Source organism: Thalassophryne amazonica, chromosome 1 (genome assembly GCF_902500255.1).
Source record: "Thalassophryne amazonica chromosome 1, fThaAma1.1, whole genome shotgun sequence".
NCBI classification, from domain to species: domain Eukaryota; kingdom Metazoa; phylum Chordata; class Actinopteri; order Batrachoidiformes; family Batrachoididae; genus Thalassophryne; species Thalassophryne amazonica.
This window is the reverse complement of record NC_047103.1, coordinates 118,121,897-118,139,538: the sequence shown is the minus strand read 5'-3', so window position 1 is coordinate 118,139,538 and position 17,642 is coordinate 118,121,897. Positions and strand designations below refer to the sequence as shown.

Below are 17,642 nucleotides of genomic sequence, written 5' to 3'. Positions count from 1 at the left end.
CTTCAGAGAAATCACTTTCTTCAATTTTTTCTTCTGTGACAGCCGGTACTTCCACTTCTTTGTACCAGCTTACCGGGCTCTTTCCAGTTGGAGTTATACCCATTCGTACAACTCTTGCTTGTAATTTTTTCACTCGTCGTCTTATTAAAGTTCGAAGTCTTTTGGGCCGATGCAATTCTTTCAAATCTCTGACTGATATCAAATTAAAGGGGCCTTTTAACCAAACTATCCCCTTCCATATTCCAAATGGTGTTCTCTCCGTTGCCCCATTTGCATACTGGATCGATAGGTATCCTATGGTGACGAGGTTTCTGCGGGTCATGGACACCTCTGCTCCCGTGTCTACGAGGTACGGTTCTCCATCCACATCAGTGTAGATATCGTCCCCTTCCCAGTAGGCATGGTCTAGCGTGACCCGCTCCTCCGAAGCCATTACTTCTGTTGCCCTCCAGCCGCCGCTGTAGCTTGGCGGACTTCCTGGAGGGCTTTCCTTTGCTCTGGAGTTAATTTGTCGTACTCCTCTTTAGGGAGATAGCCACCACTATGTGGTGCAGGTGTAGGTCGCGATTGTGGTGGTGGGGGTGGTGGACCTCTCGGCCGAGAGCTCCATTGTCCAGCTGGAGGTCTTTGATTATTCCTCTGTGGTGTTTGATGTGACTGAGGAGGTGGTGGTTTAGGCACTGAATTTCTTTTCTCCACTCCCCCCGATTTTTGTCCTGATTTCGGGGTGCTCTCCTTCTTCCTCTTTTCTTCATAGAACTGCTGCTCCAAATCCCAGCTCTTTACCACCGCATCCATTTGTGGGACTGTAGTGCCGTCTATGGGCATTTTCACAAAGGTTATCTCCCCTCTTCTTCCTTTAGTGACCTCTCTCAGTGCCCTAACATAGCGTTGTGGCAAAATCGTCTGTTTCAGCCCATGCCAAACTTGAACCAATGTTTGACCTTTGTCTAGTCCAGCTTTAGCTCGAGCAATATGGGAATCTTCATCGTTGGGATCTTCCAACACTAACCTGGCATAATGGTTTCGTGCTGGTTCACCCCGACTGATGGGTTGACTGGTAACTTGGGCTAGCCACATAGATTTACCCTCTTCACTGTTCGAAGCTCTGTCAATAAGGGGCCACACTTCTTTCAAATAGTCCTTTAGGTCTTCATTTGGTTCTTTCTCTCTGACCAGCAGCTTTAATTTCTTGAATTCACGGAATTCCCTGCCATCTGCTTGAATTTCAGCTTGAATTGCTGGCAGACTTTGCCCTCTAGATCCAGCAGGAAAGTTCTGATTTGAGAGGCTCGGTTGTAATCCTGACGATGGTGGAATTGTTTCTCCCTCATCATCCAGATTTTCTTCATTGGTTTCTCTCAACACTTGCCGTGACCAGCGTAAAGCTGCTGTTTTTAGTTTTCTCAACATCACATCATGGGCAACGCCTCAGTAGGCGACTCTGAAGTTATTGGTTAACTCTTTACAGGCAGTTAACGTAGGATAGAATGGCCACATTAGTATATTAGCCCACTCTCCAACTGTAGCTGTTACCTCAAGAGTTTTCTTTTCATCTTGTCGCTCTATCCACTCTTCTGGGATGTCATACCCAGTTTGTCCAACTTCTGGAGCATAGGTTTGTCGCTTATCTCGGGTCTCCACTGGGTTGACTCTGACATCTCTTGCAATTCTCTCAGAGGCTACACGCACATTATACACCCCAACTTCTTTCTTTCGTCCTCTGTAACGTCCAGTTCGTAGCTCTGGGCGTGAGACTTCTCTTTCCCCTACCACAGATAGCGGTTCATCCTCTTCTGAGTCTTGTGGATTGATCTCCTGCTCTATTTGGTCCTAGGTTCACCGCTTCAAGTGCCCTTCTCACTTGATCTTGCTCCTGGTCATTGCTAGTGACCACCACAATCTCTCTCATTGATCCCCATACTCCTGGGGTACGCATGTGTAGGTTTACAGCTGCCATGGCAACCTTTTCTGCCTCTTCCCATGTCATTTGTCCAGATCGTAATCCGTCCACACATATCACCACTCGCCGATGCTGGCGTTCTTTGGCCAAATCGATAGCTATTCCCAGAGTTTTCAACATTTTCTCCGTGTATTCGATTGAATTTTCTCTCCCTGGGTAGCCTTCAAAAGGCACATGTATGAGTGCATGATAATTCATTCGTGGTGCGCTTGTTATCACCATCGATTTTCCCTCCAGATTTCTCCCCTTTATGTTCTTAATCTCCTCTTGGTACTCTTTGCCTGCCTTCTCCTTGAGTTGTGCTCGGAATTTTCGGTTGGCAATTTTCAGTTTGGGATTTGTGAAGACAATGAGACTATCTCCATCTATATCCCAAGGACTGCCAAAATAATGATATGCCCGTCCTCCATCTTGGGTCACCATCTTTTTGGTTCCTTCGGGCATAGGGTTCAAGTCTTCCATGTAGTCAGATTCAACATATACATGGTGGGTTTTTGCTTTAGATTTTCTAAAGATTTCCTGCGAGGGCCCTTCCTCTTTACTATGGTAACTCGGTCCGGCTGCACATTCTTCAGATTTAAGCGGTCCCAAGCTTCTGGGCCCACATTCCGGCGACCGACGGAATATCTGTCCAGATACTCCCTGAAGGCTTCTTCGTCTTTTCTCCTGTTCAATCAGGCATTCTGTATGTTTTTTAACTGTTGAGGTTGTTCCTCTCACACTTCCTAAGGGCAATTTTTGCCACACCGGGTCAAAGCTTGTGTGGAGCTGGTCTGGGCTTTGATATTCTTGACCATTTACTCCAGAATTAGGACCTCCCTGGGATGTTAATTCATCTTCACTTCCCTCTGGCTTGTTTTCCTCATCACTTTGTTCGGGTTCGGTCTGGGAATCTATCTTGCTCTCATCTCCAGTATTGAGGATCTGACTTCCATTCTCATCTTCTATTGTAGGATATCGTTCCTTAAGCATTCTTCCTACCCCTTTTAGTCATTCTGCCATGGACTTAAATTCGGCATACACGGACGCTGATTTTGCCTTAACATCAACCAGGACCGTCTCTACTCCCAACAACCCAGCTGTCATTTTTACTATGGGGTCATAACTTTTCTCAGGACTTATTAAGGCGGTGATTTGTCCTCTTGTCCACCTTTCTTCGAGAAGTTTGCACCACCACTCAAGCCAATCTCTGGTCCCCGCCTTGTCTTTTGGGACTGGTGGGCTCTCCAAAACGGCCAGGATCTGCCCCTCTTTATGCTGACCTGGATAATATATCCCTAATTGGAGTATAGTTTCTACCATAGCTTCTTTGAATCTTTCTTCATCAGGTTCTACACTTTGATCTCTGACATATTTTTGAACTGTTTCTGCCCAAAAATCGTATCCTCGTCCATACAATACTACTCTGTGTGGCTGAATATTCACTTCTTTTTCCCCGTCTGGTTCGGATCCAGGGGTTGCTACAGGTCCTGATGCTTCTTCAGCCATATTTTTACTGCTTGTTTTTACACTACCCTTACTGTTTCGTAATGATTATCTTCTCTTTATTCTCTCGGTTGCTGAGATTGTCGATTCCACCACTGTCGTCTCCTTGACTTCAGCTATGGTCCTTGTCGTCTCGAGTCGTCTGCCTCTCAAAGCCTCTCTTGGCGCCTTGAGTCAGGGATGAGTGACAGACTACTTGGCTATTCAGCGCTAATTCCAGAGGTTAACTCCAAATCAGCTGCTCCTTTCCCCGCTTCTCCCCTCAGGAACCTCACGGGTTGATGATCCTACTCTCTCTTGTAGATCACCATTTTGCACGGTATACTCTCATACCTGCTCTCTTTTTGACGATCCGATCCAGCAGGCTCCCTCGTCTGCTTCCCTTCCTCGTTGTTTCGTGACGATCCAGCAGGCTATCTCCGTCTGCTTCTCGTCCCAGTTCAGACGATCCAGCAGTGACACGTCTGCTTTTCGTCCCAGTTCAGACGATCCCAGCTCCCTGGGATGCTTACTCCTGTTGTCTTCACGTCGTCCTTCTGGTGGTCGCCTCCAAATTTTCCACACCTCTGGAAAACAGATGTGTTTCAAGCCGTTACTGGACCTATACAGGCCATCAGCCGACACTCTCCACAACACTGTCTCCCTTGGTGATCCACTCAGGGGCTTTCCACCTATCCAATGGCAAAAGACTCTCCTTTGGCCAGGATTCTTCCTCGGACCCGACTACACTTCGTCAGGTCCCTGTTCGGGCGCCACGTGTCAGATCCCACTTTATATATATATAAATATATAAAACCAGCTCTCCGTCTCTGGGGTCCGACCTTCGTGTCTCCGCGGGTATTACCCGACGGGGCTGCACAAAGGCTGTTCAAGCTGGTGGTGAGGAGATTCGTCTAGCCGCTCACTGCCTCCATCCGGACATCCACCCCGCTGACGCTGATCTCGCACCCCGGTCGAATAGCCTCCTCAGGAACCAGGATACGAGCCGGCCACGCCTGTTAACGGCAGTTCTCCTCTTATGGATCAGGGCTCTTGGAATGTTGCTAGATTTTAAATTCAGTGACTCGTACAGCAAGTCCCCAGGATGTGTTAATTTCGTTAAAAACCAGACTAACCTTTTAGAGCACTTTTTGATGTTATACACCCAAAAAACATTAACTTTTACACCTTAAGAGTAATCAATAAATCCAATGTCCGAGTCTTAACACTTTAACTGCATGCTTGGAAATTTATTGCAGGTTTTGCAAGTGCTGACAACATAATCAAAATAGGGTATATGATGATAATTTCACAACAGTAATTCAAATATAATCAGAATAGTAATTGGCAGAGATTTTTGTTTTTGATTCAATAATGCTGTCTGATCTTACTCTGACTGGACTGGATTAACTTCTTAACAAATTTTCTAGGAGTGAGGGAAGGAGGTTTTTTGATGTTAAAATCCCCAGTTCGATGAACTTGGTCTCCTCTTCATCAGCTTTTAGTTGTTAGCTGACCACGATCCTTGTGATGTTGTAATCCTTCAGGAAATAATCCACATAAGAGTTTATATCCTTCAGGAAATAAATCTACATAAGAGGTTATTCCTTCTTCAATCAACCAAAAGTTGATCTAATCCATTCTGGTACGATGTGATGTTCCATGAGAGAGAAAACGTTGAAACTTCCCCACTCAGACTTAAGGCCAGTGATTATTCTCCAATGCTCTGCTACTCCGTGACTGGACGGCCTGAGTGGGAGTTGAAAACTCTCTCAAATAATCTCTTATGTCTCCAATCCTCTTGCTCCTCGATTCCAATTGCAGCTCACAAGATGGTCAAGTCTTGTGATCTCCTCGTAGCAGCGGAGAAGTGACAACAGCACCTCTCCCTGGAAGAATAACCCCGTTTCCTGTTGTTGTCCAGTTTTTATATGAACTCTTGTTGCTGCTGAGTTGATCTTGGTTACCATAGGGATAATGGTGACTCAAAACCTCCCCCCTACTCCTCTCTTTTACTGGAAGCCATCTGGAGAACTCATGTCCTGGCTATCAGTAAATCTATTGTGCAAGTTTCCTGTTTTTCTGTTTAACACATCTTTTCCGAGAACCACATCTTTTCCGAGAATTCATACTTTCTAAATCATGTCACATCAATCACATTTAATCAGATTCAATCATTTCATTTCAACTCTTTTTCACATAAAAACAATTCATATGATCATATACAACATTTTCATTCATTATTATTCACTTCATATCTTATCACATCTTAATGTTCTGAACAGTTGTTTTTATCATCAGCTCTTCTGGCCTCGCTTGCGACATCATTAACTTCCTTTTTTGTCTCTGCCCTTGCACAAAAACAACTTTTTCCTCTGACTGCAATGAAAAAACAACTCATATAATCATTCATTTCACTTATTTGTAACATATTTTTTCTAATCAACTTTTACTTTTATTACATCAATAGTTCATTTAATCATACTTGTTATGTTGGAATCATTCTTAGACATATTCCATCGTCTTCACCAAGGAGTTCATCCCGTGGGCCTCTCCATCTGCAATGGAAAAGTCCGGTATGACCTCACTTACTCCAGGAAAATACCAAACACTGTTCAGTTTATTCCAACAACGTGTGTAATAATCCCATGGCACGTATTATATTCCAAGATGAAAACAAGCTGAAAGCAAGCTTAAAGTCATCTTTCTTGACATAATCCCATGACATGTATTATATTCCAAGATGAAAACAAGCTGAAAGCAAGCTTAAAGTCATCTTTCTTGACACCCTCCAAAGATTTTCTATTGAGTTCACGTCTGGAGACTGGCCAGGCCACTACAGGACCTTGAAATCCTTCTTAGTTGCCCTGGCTATGTGTTTGAGGTCATTGTCATGCTGGAAGACCCAGCCATGACCCATCTTCAATGCTCTTACTGAGGGAAGGAGGTTGTTTGCCAAAATCTCACAATACATGACCCCATCCATCCTCCCTTCAATACAGTGCAGTCGTCCTGTCCCCTTTGCAGAAGAGCACCCCCAGAGTATGATGTTTCCACCCCCATGCTTCATGGTTGGGATGGTTTTCTTGGGGTTGTTCTCATCCTCTAAACATGGTAAGTGGAGCTGATTCCAAAAAGCTCTATTCTGATCTCATCTGTCCACATGACCTTCTCCCATGCCTTCCCTAGATCATCCAGATGGTTAATGGTGAACTTCAAACGGGCCTGGACATGTGCTGGCTTGAGCAGGGGGACCTTGCTGCCCTGCAGGATTTTAAACCATGACAGCATCATGTGTTACAAATGTAATCTTTGTGACTATGGTCCCAGCTCTCTTCAGGTCATTGACCAGGTCCTCCTGTGTAGTTCTGAGCTTTCTCAGAATCATCCTTACCCCACAAAATGAGATCTTGCATAGATCCCAGACCGAGGGAGATTGACAGTCATTTTGTGTTTCTTCCACTTTATAATAAATAATCATAACAGTTGTTGTCTTCTACCAAGCTGCTTGCCTGTTGTCCTGTAGTCCATCCCAGCCTTGTGCAGGTCTACAGTTTTGTCCCTCGTGTCCTTAGACAGCTCTTTGGTCTTGGCTATGGAGGACAGGTTGGAGTGTGATTGACTGAGTGTGTGAACAGGTGTCTTTTATACAGGTAACAAGTTCAAACAGGTGCAATTAATACAGGTAACGAGTGCAGAATAAGAGGGCTTCTTAACGAAAAATTAACAGGTCTGTGTGAGCCAGAATTCTTGCTGGTTGGTAGGGGTTCAAATACTTATTTGCAGCAGTAACATACAAATAATTTTTTTTCAAAATCATACATTGTGATTTCCGGATTTTTTTTTTTTTTTTTTAGATTATGTCTCTCACAGTGGAGAAGCACCTAAGATGAAAATTTCAGACCCCTCCATGATTTCTAAGTGGGAGAACTTGCAAAACCGCAGGGTGTTCAAATATACATTGGTCCGTTATGTTCTAAAGTTATATTCTAAAAATAACCCGCAATAGGCGAAATAGTAGTCAGCATTACTTTTTTTACAATTATTATAGATGTTTTAAGGCTGTAAAACCCCTCACTACACACTTTATACACTTTTCTCAAACAGGCATAAACATTTTCTTACTTTTCTCTCCTGTGTAAAGACTGTTTTTTTTCTTCTGCGTGAGAAGATTATGAACAGACACACGCAGAACACAATGCACGTGCTCTCCCTTTGCTCACGGCCTCCGGGGGTACGGATGCAAGACCTGCAAAGAATCCAAGTCATGGCCACGGAGCTCTGTGGCTGCGGTTACTGAGACCATGCAGCGGGCGCTGCAGATTTTTCCACAAGACGTCTATCCTAGCGGTCTGCCAGAGCGCTCCTCATCAAAACAGTGACTGTAGTCTCTGGACCTGTTGCCAGAGTTGACCACAGCTCCAAACAGACAGGGGGGCGGTGTGAGTGGCCCGCTGCGGCGCTTACCAAGCCCGCAGACTCAGTAAGTAGTAATGGACGCAGAACACAATGCGCTGTTAAAAAAAAAGAAGAAGCATGCAAAATTGCACTAAAAAATCCGCGAAACGGCGAGGCCGCGAAAGGTGAACCACGTTATAGCGAGGGACCACTGTATATTATACAAATAATGAATGTTTATGAGTTCAATGGTACGAATATTTCATGAGGTGAAAGCTGGAACATACCATTCAATGAGGTGAAGCAGAGCTGAATGGTATGTTCCAGCTTTCACCGAATTATGTAAAAAATTCATTGTTTGTTTTATATAACGGCTAAAATAGATCCTTGTCATTTGACATTTTACTAATTTATAAACAACAGAAAAGGGACTTACATTTTGGTGTTCCACTTTAACGTGTAGTCCAGTGATGCTGTGCACTGACTTCGGACTTCCATAAAAAAAAAGACTGTGTGTAGTTCCTCAGTCCAGCAAAAAATCACATCAGTGTTTCAAATTAACAGGTCTTCATGCATCCAGACAGCTTACAGCAGAGTGGATTTTGTGTGTGTGTGTGTGTGTGTGTGTGTGTATACCAGTGTCAGTTAGCTCAATCAAATCATCGTGTAGTTGTCCCCCCCGGGCGTGCGCACACACACTACCGGCTAAGTCGACTGTGTATGTCCTCAGTGCAGCGAAAAAAAAAAAACATCAGCAATAAGTCCAGCTTTTCTTTCTTTCTTCCTGCTCACAGCCACCAGGCAGCACAGTGGATTTGTTTTGTGTGTGTGAATTAGCAGCCTCAGTTAGCTCAGTCAAATTATGTCTTGGGAGAGTCATTGTGCACACGTGCACGCACACACAATGTGCACACACACAATGCGCATGCGTGCACAGTATGCGCATGTGCGCGATCACGTGCGCGCATGTGTACACACGTGATCGCGCATGCACGAGGACGCGCATGCATGTGAGACTGCAATGGTACCAAATGTATGGAACCAAATTTGCACGCTAAATGGAACCAAGCCACACTCTAAATGCAATGCAACACAAATGGGATGAATTTTATATATATATATATATATATATATATATATATATATATATATATATATATATATATATATATATATATATATATATATATATAAAACCAGTAGACTGCCTCTACTGGTGGTTGGCTCTCACTGCGGTATTGTATCACTTCCTGTTCCGGAGCACAGCTGTGTTTTGCTGTATCTGTTAGCTGTTTAATCTGCGCAGTTAGATTGATCTAGTTAACTAGATAACGATTTGTTTCACAGTGTAATCATCACGTACCTTAACTAAAGCACTCCCTCTGCTGAATCACCTGTAAATTATTTACACATTATTCACTTTGTGTGTTTTTAGGAATCCGCTAGCTTAGCGCAGCTACTAGCTCTTAGCCAGTTTAGCATGGCGGCTTCTCCTGTCTCTCCCGCACTTTTCTGCTCTGGGTGTGAAATGTTTAGTTATTCCTCGGCCTCCTTTAGCAGTAATGGTACTTGTAATAAGTGTAGCTTATTCGTAGCTTTGGAGGCCAGGCTGGGCGAATTGGAGACTCGGCTCCGCACCTTGAAGAATCCTACAGCTAGCCAGGCCCCTGTAGTCGGTGTGGACCAAGGTAGCTTAGCCGCCGTTAGTTCCCCTCCGGCAGATCCCGAGCAGCCGGGAAAGCAGGCCGACTGGGTAACTGTGAGGAGGAAGCGTAGTCCTAAACAGAAGCCCCGTGTACACCGCCAACCCGTTCACATTTCTAACCGTTTTTCCCCACATGGCGACACACCCGCCGAGGAACAAACTCTGGTTATTGGCGACTCTGTTTTGAGAAATGTGAAGTTAGTGACACAAGCAACCATAGTCAAATGTCTTCCGGGGACCAGAGCAGGCAACATTGAAGGAAATTTGAAACTGCTGGCTAAGGCTAAGCGTAAATTTGGTAAGATTGTAATTCACGTCGGCAGTAATGACACCCGGTTACGCCAATCGGAGGTCACTAAAATTAATATTGAATCGGTGTGTAACTTTGCAAAAACAATGTCGGACTCTGTAGTTTTCTCTGGGCCCCTCCCCAATCGGACTGGGAGTGACATGTTTAGCCGCATGTTCTCCCTGAATTGCTGGCTGTCTGAGTGGTGTCCAAAAAATGAGGTGGGCTTCATAGATAATTGGCAAAGCTTCTGGGGAAAACCTGGTCTTGTTAGGAGAGACGGCATCCATCCCACTTTGGATGGAGCAGCTCTCATTTCTAGAAATCTGGCCAATTTTCTTAAATCCTCCAAACCGTGACTCTCCAGGGTTGGGACCAGGAAGCAGAGGTGTAGTCTTACACACCTCTCTGCAGCTTCTCTCCCCCTGCCATCCCCTCATTACCCCATCCCCGTAGAGACGGTGCCTGCTCCCAGACCACCAATAACCAGTAAAAATCTATTTAAGCATAAAAATTCAAAAAGAAAAAATAATATAGCACCTTCAACTGCACCACAGACTAAAACAGTTAAATGTGGTCTATTAAACATTAGATCTCTCTCTTCTAAGTCCCTGTTAGTAAATGATATAATAATTGATCAAGATTTATTCTGCCTTACAGAAACCTGGTTACAGCAGGATGAATATGTTAGTTTAAATGAGTCAACACCCCTGAGTCACACTAACTGCCAGAACGCTCGTAGCACGGGCCGAGGCGGAGGATTAGCAGCAGTCTTCCACTCCAGCTTATTAATTACTCAAAAACCCAGACAGAGCTTTAATTCATTTGAAAGCTTGACTCTTAGTCTTGTCCATCCAAATTGGAAGTCCCAAAAACCAGTTTTATTTGTTGTTATCTATCGTCCACCTGGTCATTACTGTGAGTTTCTCTGTGAATTTTCGGACCTTTTGTCTGACTTAGTGCTTAGCTCAGATAAGATAATTATAGTGGGCGATTTTAACATCCACACAGATGCTGAGAATGACAGCCTCAACGCTGCATTTAATCTATTGTTAGACTCGATTGGCTTTGCTCAAAATGTAAATGAGTCCACCCACCACTTTAATCATACCTTAGATCTTGTTCTGACTTATGGTATGGAAATTGAAGACTTAACAGTATTCCCTGAAAACTCCCTTCTGTCTGATCATTTCTTAACATTTACATTTACTCTGATGGACTACCCAGCAGTGGGGAATAAGTTTCATTACAGTAGAAGTCTTTCAGAAAGCGCTGTAACTAGGTTTAAGGATATGATTCCTTCTTTATGTTTTCCAATGTCATTTACCAACACAGGGCAGAGTAGCTACCTAAACTCTGTGAGTGAGATAGATTATCTCATCTATAGTTTTATATCCTCATTGAGGACAACTGTGGATGCTGTAGCTCCTCTGAAAAAGAGAGCCTTAAATCAGAAGTGCCTGACTCCGTGGTATAACTCACAAACTCGCAGCTTAAAGCAGATAACCCGTAAGTTGGAGAGGAAATGGCATCTCACTAATTTAGAAGATCTTCACTTAGCCTGGAAAAAGAGTCTGTTGCTCTATAAAAAAGCCTTCCGTAAAGCTAGGACATCTTACTACTCATCACTAATTGAAAAAAATAAGAACAACCCCAGGTTTCTTTTCAGCACTGTAGCCAGGCTGACAAAGAGTCAGAGCTCTATTGAGCCGAGTATTCCTTTAACTTTAACTAGTAATGACTTCATGACTTTCTTTGCTAATAAAAGTTTAACTATTAGAGAAAAAATTACTCATAACCATCCCAAAGACATATCGTTCTCTTTGGCTGCTTTCAGTGATGCCGGTATTTGGTTAGACTCTTTCTCTCCGATTGTTCTGTCTGGGTTTTTTTCATTAGTTACTTCCTCCAAACCATCAACATGTCTATTAGACCCCATTCCTACCAGGCTGCTCAAGGAAGCCCTACCATTAATTAATGCTTCGATCTTAAATATGATCAATCTATCTTTATTAGTTGGCTATGTACCACAGGCTTTTAAGGTGGCAGTAATTAAACCATTACTTAAAAAGCCATCACTTGACCCAGCTATCTTAGCTAATTATAGGCCAATCTCCAACCTTACTTTTCTCTCAGAAATTCTTGAAAGGGTAGATGTAAAACAGCTAACTGATCATCAGCAGAGGAATGGTCTATTTGAAGAGTTTCAGTCAGGGTTTAGAATTCATTATAGTACAGAAACAGCATTAGTGAAGGTTACAAATGATCTTCTTATGGCCTCAGACAGTGGACTCATCTCTGTGCTTGTTCTGTTAGACCTCAGTGCTGCTTTTGATACTGTTGACCATAAAATTTTATTACAGAGATTAGAGCATGCTATAGGTATTAAAGGCACTGCGCTGCGGTGGTTTGAATCATATTTATCTAATAGATTACAATTTGTTCATGTAAATGGGGAATCTTCTTCACAGACTAAGGTTAATTATGGAGTTCCACAAGGTTCTGTGCTAGGACCAATTTTATTCACTTTATACATGCTTCCCTTAGGCAGTATTATTAGACAGCATTGCTTAAATTTTCATTGTTACGCAGATGATACCCAGCTTTATCTATCCATGAAGCCAGAGGACACACACCAATTAGCTAAACTGCAGGATTGTCTTACAGACATAAAGACATGGATGACCTCTAATTTCCTGCTTTTAAACTCAGATAAAACTGAAGTTATTGTACTTGGCCCCACAAATCTTAGAAACATGGCGTCTAACCAGATCCTTACTCTGGATGGCATTACCCTGACCTCTAGTAATACTGTGAGAAATCTTGGAGTCATTTTTGATCAGGATATGTCATTCAAAGCGCATATTAAACAAATATGTAGGACTGCTTTTTTGCATTTACGCAATATCTCTAAAATCAGAAAGGTCTTGTCTCAGAGTGATGCTGAAAAACTAATTCATGCATTTATTTCCTCTAGGCTGGACTATTGTAATTCATTATTATCAGGTTGTCCTAAAAGTTCCCTAAAAAGCCTTCAGTTAATTCAAAATGCTGCAGCTAGAGTACTGACGGGGACTAGAAGGAGAGAGCATATCTCACCCATATTGGCCTCTCTTCATTGGCTTCCTGTTAATTCTAGAATAGAATTTAAAATTCTTCTTCTTACTTATAAGGTTTTGAATAATCAGGTCCCATCTTATCTTAGGGACCTCGTAGTACCATATCACCCCAATAGAGCGCTTCGCTCTCAGACTGCAGGCTTACTTGTAGTTCCTAGGGTTTGTAAGAGTAGAATGGGAGGCAGAGCCTTCAGCTTTCAGGCTCCTCTCCTGTGCAACCAGCTCCCAATTCAGATCAGGGAGACAGACACCCTCTCTACTTTTAAGATTAGGCTTAAAACTTTCCTTTTTGCTAAAGCTTATAGTTAGGGCTGGATCAGGTGACCCTGAACCATCCCTTAGTTATGCTGCTATAGACGTAGACTGCTGGGGGGTTCCCATGATGCACTGTTTCTTTCTCTTTTTGCTCTGTATGCACCACTCTGCATTTAATCATTAGTGATTGATCTCTGCTCCCCTCCACAGCATGTCTTTTTCCTGGTTCTCTCCCTCAGCCCCAACCAGTCCCAGCAGAAGACTGCCCCTCCCTGAGCCTGGTTCTGCTGGAGGTTTCTTCCTGTTAAAAGGGAGTTTTTCCTTCCCACTGTAGCCAAGTGCTTGCTCACAGGGGGTCGTTTTGACCGTTGGGGTTTTACATAATTATTGTATGGCCTTGCCTTACAATATAAAGCGCCTTGGGACGGCTGTTTGTTGTGATTTGGCGCTGTATAAAAAAATTGATTGATTGATTGGCTGAAGAAATGTACCATTTTAAAAGAAGTCCCTCAGTGGTTTGTAGGGTGACCAGATGTCCCACTTTGTGCCCCAAATTGAGATGGTTTCAGGTATTGTTATTGACAGTCCTGCTTCAGTTTTGAAATGTGTGTTTTAAAATTGCGTGTTTTAAACACGTATTTCAGAACTGAAGCCTGACTGTCTGTAACGATGCCGGAAACCATCTCAATTTGAGGCACAAAGTGGGACATTTGGCCCACTAGTTTGTCTGCTCCCAGTGGGTTTCTCAGCCTGAACCAGAGAACGCCAGCCCTTTGTGCCACGACAACAAAATTAACTTACTAATTTAAAAGTGGAAAGAGTCACAGCGCTATTCATGTCATGTTTGCCACAGGCATCAGTCAACTCTTTAGCATTCTGCACGAGATGAAAATAAATCCATGATCCACAAGACAAAAATTGTATGAAATTAAATTTTTAAAAAAATGTTAAATTACTCTCTTTGGCCTTCATGTGGAGGGGCGAGAATGAGTGACAGTGTACGCTCGCTTGATGATGTGCATGTCAACATCCACACACCAAACAAAAGTGTTCTGCTGGTGGTGGAAATGCAAACCAAGTCAGACTTAATAATTTTGACTGGTACTATACTGAACCACACCACTTAGTGGAAACAGTACCGTTGAGATACGCTGGCTAAATTGTCATGGTGTGACAGTTGCATAGGGCCATTCGTTGGTAATTTGAAAAGATGGTGTTTTTCCAAGGGCAGTATGGAGATTTACTTATCATTTTCATCAAGCCAGTGTTGATATTCTTGGTAGTGGAACCAAGGTCCTTAAGGGTGGTTGAGTCATCTTCTTGAAGGCAGACTAGTCATCCTCTATAGAGGACCTCTGTAGCTGGATGTGTTCCAGCTTGCATTTCAAGCCACTGACAAAGCCAGCTACAACTTTGTTATGCTTCAGTGTGGAGATGTTTAACCTTTTGGGATCTTGTTACCTTGAGTCCATCTCTTCCACAGAATCTGGAGCTTGGCTATGGCTACCTTCACAAGCTGCATGTCCGGCTGCAAAATTATGACAGTTGATCAGGTGCCACTGCTTGGAATGGACATGCATCCATGTTATTTTTTTGTGTGTAAGCAGACAGAATAAGGTGTTGGTGATAATAAGATCATACATGGAGCACAGCTTGCAGAGTAGCAAGCATTTACTGTCTCAGTTCCCCACACCATGGGCCCAAGCACACCTTTCCACAATTGGTTGTCAGTGTCAACTCTTGCATTCAGATTGCCAAGATTGATTGATCACTTTGATTTTGGGACTGCTGAGGTGAGGTGTCAAGTTCCTCATAAAACTTGTCTCTCACCTCTAGACCATTTTTGGTGCATATGTGCTGATGATTGTTGCATTATTGTTTTTGTCAAGTAATGGTTCAAGAGTCATCAAGTAGTCTTCTATGCCTTTTGGCAAGCTGGTGAGTGGGATCGAGGTGAAATGTGAATGCAAATCAGACTCCTGCCTCACCGTGTTCCTCCTCATTGCAACCACTCCAGAAGATCTGTCTATCTTCAGGTAGTTATGTTTTACTGACGGTTGCAATTTTGATGTTGTAATGCCGAGTTCTCTCACCAGACGTGTGGTGTATCTCTCAGTCATTGGCATTGCCTTGTAAGGCTCATATGTTCCACAAGCCAAGGGTGAGTGGCAGCGACTTGAGTTTCTTGTTTCTTGTTCAACCGCATGTGTTGGGATTCCTGCCAGCTGCAGTTGACTGGCTGGGATATATTGAGGCAGGCAATTTTTAGGGTGGCTTTTCTATCCCTGTTCATATTATACTGAGGGGAGCCATGTATTCCTATAAAGAGCTGCACAATGCAAGATGCATTCAAAATTTATACGATTTTATTTCATTCCCACCAGAACAAATGAAGTGTGGGAGTTTTCGTTTGGTGGTTAGGTGTACCACATGTAAATAGTGTCAGGACAAAGTCAATATGGCTGGAGCTGAAATGGAAAGCAGGAGCTACCACAGACGTGGCACCATGAGCCAAGCAACTGTCTAGAGGGTTCCATTCTAATATTTCTGCCAGAATAAGGGAAAAAAACTGCCTCGGGCATTCTTTAAATAATAGAAAGACATTTCAAGCAGACCAGACTTATTGAGGTGAGAAACTGCGATGCTCAGACTGACTTATCACAGAGTACCACACTGTTCCTATTTGTTAGTGATTGTTGAAAATGAACTTCACGTTCAGTCATTTGGAAATGACTTGTCCAAAAACATTTTTAAACATTTGATTTCTTCACTAGCTCTTGGGGTGAGAAAACTGAACTTTGGTGGTTTGTACTGGCACTGGCAGTGTTAATGTCTCCTCTTCCTCTTTGAACATGACATTATCCTTGAGTGATGTGTCTAGATGGATTGGCGACTGGTTCAAGAAGGCAGACAAGAACAACGATGGCAGGATGAACTTCAAGGAAGTACAAGATCTGCTGAAGATGATGAATGTGGACATGAATGAGCACCATGCACATCACCTCTTTACAGTGAGAAACTTTAAACTGAAGAAACAAACTAAGTACCAGGGATTACTATATTAATAATCTAGAGGGTTTTTTTTTTATTGTCGTTGTTTTTGGTTTATTCTGTTTGGTTTCTCTTGTTGATTTTCTTCAGTCCAGCTTGAAATTCTTGACAGGACAGGCCTTTTTGTTGGACCTATCCATACACCATGCTTTTTGCTTTTGCCTTCAGATGGCTGACAAGTCACAGACAGGTACACTAGAAGGCGATGAGTTTGTGCTCTTCTACAAGATGCTAACCCAACGGGACGATGTACTAAGGGTTTTCCAAGAGTACTCTAGTGATGGCCAGAAATTATGTCAAGAGAGCCTGGAGGATTTTCTGAAAGAAGAACAGCTGGAGGATGATGATATCCAGCAGCATGCTAAGCAGCTCATTGAGTGCTATGAACCCTCTGATACAGGTACATCTTAGTTTCATGGTGGTTGATACAGAAGTTGAAAAATTTAAGATATTGAGAACAAATTACTCCATCACAAAGATAATGATTGGATCACAAAAATCACAACAAATATCTTTGAGATGCTAGCATTGCCAGAACATTCTATATGTAAAATGAACTGTGACTCAATTATGCTCTTATTTTCTTTTCAGCTAAACAGTTGCATGCTATGACATTTGATGGCTTCTTAATGTACCTGGGCTCAGTTGAGGGCTCAATCTTCAACCCACAGCAGCGGTGTGTCTTCCAGGAGATGAGCCACCCGCTTTGTCATTACTTCATTTGCTCTTCCCACAACACCTACCTAATGGAGGACCAGCTGCGGGGACACAGCAGTGTTGAAGGTTACATCAGGTACTTTCTAACGCCGTCTGATGCCAACGCACTGCTCTTCTGGAATGTTTTTACTGAAATAAACAAAGCTACAATGCCTTTGAAAATGATTCACCTCCTTGGGTTTTTTTGACCTTGACTTTTCTAATGAAGCTGTGATCTTTGTGCAATACCTCAATGTCCCGACTGTGTTTTGCAATTGTCCTGGATCAAGACCAAGATCAAGGCTTTCAGTGACTTCCTGGATTTGGCCATCATAAGTAGAATATGTATGTAGTGAAAATATTGAACTTGGAGAGAGGTTTATTCCTCTTGGCAGTATGCTTCTGAGGCCTTGTCATTTGAATGAGAGAGAGAGTGGGGAAGAGCTTTTGGAGTTACAATGTCCCTGGACAGAGGAGTTTGTTGGTACTTCTACCTTTACTGCAGAATGAAGCTCCAAGTCTTTAGGGCCTTGGTGCTCCATTCTTTCTGTATGATTGTGAGAGTTGGATGTGAACCACTGATCAAAAGTGATGACTGGATGTCTGTGGTACCTTCAGTAATGGTAACTTCAGATGCTCTTGACCTGACCTGACCTTTATGGTCAATAATTTTAAAGTATGAATCAGTTTTTATGATCTCAT

General features: G+C 43.0%; 1 protein-coding gene across 1 annotated transcript in view; it reads left to right on the top strand.

Annotated features, from left to right (window-relative positions):
* plcd4a (phospholipase C, delta 4a) overlaps positions 1 to 17,642 on the top strand; it is a 125,805-nt gene that overhangs the window by 27,994 nt on the left and 80,169 nt on the right. The window contains 3 exon segments of the mRNA XM_034173691.1: positions 16,075 to 16,204; positions 16,413 to 16,644; positions 16,836 to 17,037. Coding sequence (XP_034029582.1) covers positions 16,075 to 16,204; positions 16,413 to 16,644; positions 16,836 to 17,037 — 564 coding nt within the window.